Source organism: Rhagoletis pomonella, unplaced genomic scaffold (genome assembly GCF_013731165.1).
Source record: "Rhagoletis pomonella isolate Grant_MI unplaced genomic scaffold, Rhpom_1.0 Rhpom_scaffold_00007, whole genome shotgun sequence".
In the NCBI taxonomy this organism is placed as follows: domain Eukaryota; kingdom Metazoa; phylum Arthropoda; class Insecta; order Diptera; family Tephritidae; genus Rhagoletis; species Rhagoletis pomonella.
In genome coordinates, this window is record NW_023458561.1 from 42,644,886 (window position 1) to 42,646,602 (window position 1,717).

At 33.2% G+C, this 1,717-nt stretch overlaps 1 protein-coding gene across 1 annotated transcript; it reads right to left on the bottom strand.

Moving 5' to 3' along the window:
- LOC118743716 (juvenile hormone epoxide hydrolase 1-like) lies at window positions 1-530 on the bottom strand (the record flags this gene model as incomplete). The annotated part of the gene is given in 1 exon segment (XM_036476479.1): window positions 1-530. A coding segment is annotated over 1 exon segment (169 nt), but the record flags the coding sequence as incomplete, so codon positions are not given.
- Window positions 531-1,717: the final 1,187 nt, after the last annotated feature.

Sequence of the window (1,717 nt, forward strand, 5' to 3'; positions counted from 1 at the left end):
TTTTTATGTCGGTATTCTCCTTGTAATTAGCAGCACTGCCGGGACCCCAATACTCCGTATCACTTAATGCAGGCAGCGGCGCTGAACTTGACAATAAATGAAGCCGATGTACAAAGACGGCCAGGACGACCACGAGGAGTACAAGTAGAACTTTTATTATTGAACCCATTTCGTGTACAGTTCTTCGAAACCGGCGGGCAAATTGGAGCGAATATATTTTGGAGTATAAATCATACAACTTTTTCAATTATCCTTTAAGTTTTGATTTCATTAAAAAAAAGTGTAAAAAACACTGTCAGAGAATAACCGGCCGTGCAAATCTAGTGATGGAGAGAAACTGGCTGACGAATTAACTTTTTGGAACTTTTGTTGGGGCGGTTGTATGATTGTTTCTGCAGATTATTTCTAAGAAGTGCCGTTGAGCATATCGGTGAGAGCAAAATTAAAGACTTTGTGAAGCAAACTGAAGAAGCAAGAATGATAGAATACAAGATTGCACATTCCCGACGTCGATGACATTTGTGGGTAAAAAGTAGCAAAGCCGAATTGGAGGATAAAAGAGAATGTGAGATTAGTCAATTATCTTAATATATTCCATTCTTTTTTTATTGCTTTAAATTGTGAAAATACATATATGATTTGTAATAAAAATTAATAAATAAAATGTGAAAAAAGTGTGATTTTAGTGGAAGTATAGCGAATTTTCGGTGCATTTAAAGTTTTTGAGGCTTTGTTTACGAAAATCGAGAACTGTAAAACTCGGCAAGACCAACGCGGCGGTTTGCGAAATGCGCCACCTGTTCGCTACATCGCGCTAGAGAAGTATACATATATGTACCTATGTATGTATGTGAGTATATTCTAATAAACTAAAAGGAGCAAAACAAACGAACATGAGATAGCATATTGTTTATTACGAGTACCTATTTAAAAAGAAATCTTTTCCAAATTTAAATACTTATTTACCGGATTTAAATAGGTACTTATTTACCGGCATACATACAGTGTTGATACACCTTTGTAGCCAGCTAATTAAGTTAGGTGACATTTTCACCAGTTTTGGCTATTTTACTTTTGTATATTTAATGATAAAGATAAGTTGACTGTTCTCATCGACCTGCGATTCTCGCAGGAGCTTTCAATGTCAACTTTTCGCTGGCCGAATCTGATAGACTGACAAATTTTTAAAAGAAAAAATTTCATGGCAAATGGTTATTGGCAAGTTAGTTATAAAGAATTAAAAATTAAAGCTCGTTAAAAAAATTTCAAGTAAATAAAAAGAAAAATATTAAACATTCATAAAACTGGTAAAAATGCTACCTAACTAAATGAATCAGGTATATGGGTTATGACCTTCAAAATAAACAGGATCCAACATCGAAAGTTTAAGACGATTACAGTTATTGGCTTATTGCTTAATATTGATCTTAGGCGGAGTATTGCAGATAAAATATCGATAGTACTCTCCGGTTCCAATAATAATACCAAATTATGTATTTAACAATTTTTTAATATTAACTATTTTTTATAGGTCCCCAAAAACCTAAAAAAAATCAATCAGAGGACATATAAAAAATCGTTAGTATTAAAATATGGTGGAATATTCAATTCGATATTGCTCTATCGCAACACGGTTTTTGCAAAGGTAAATCAACTGTATCCAATCTTCTTGAATTCACTACTTATGTGTCTAATGGGTTTAAAAACAATCTTCGAA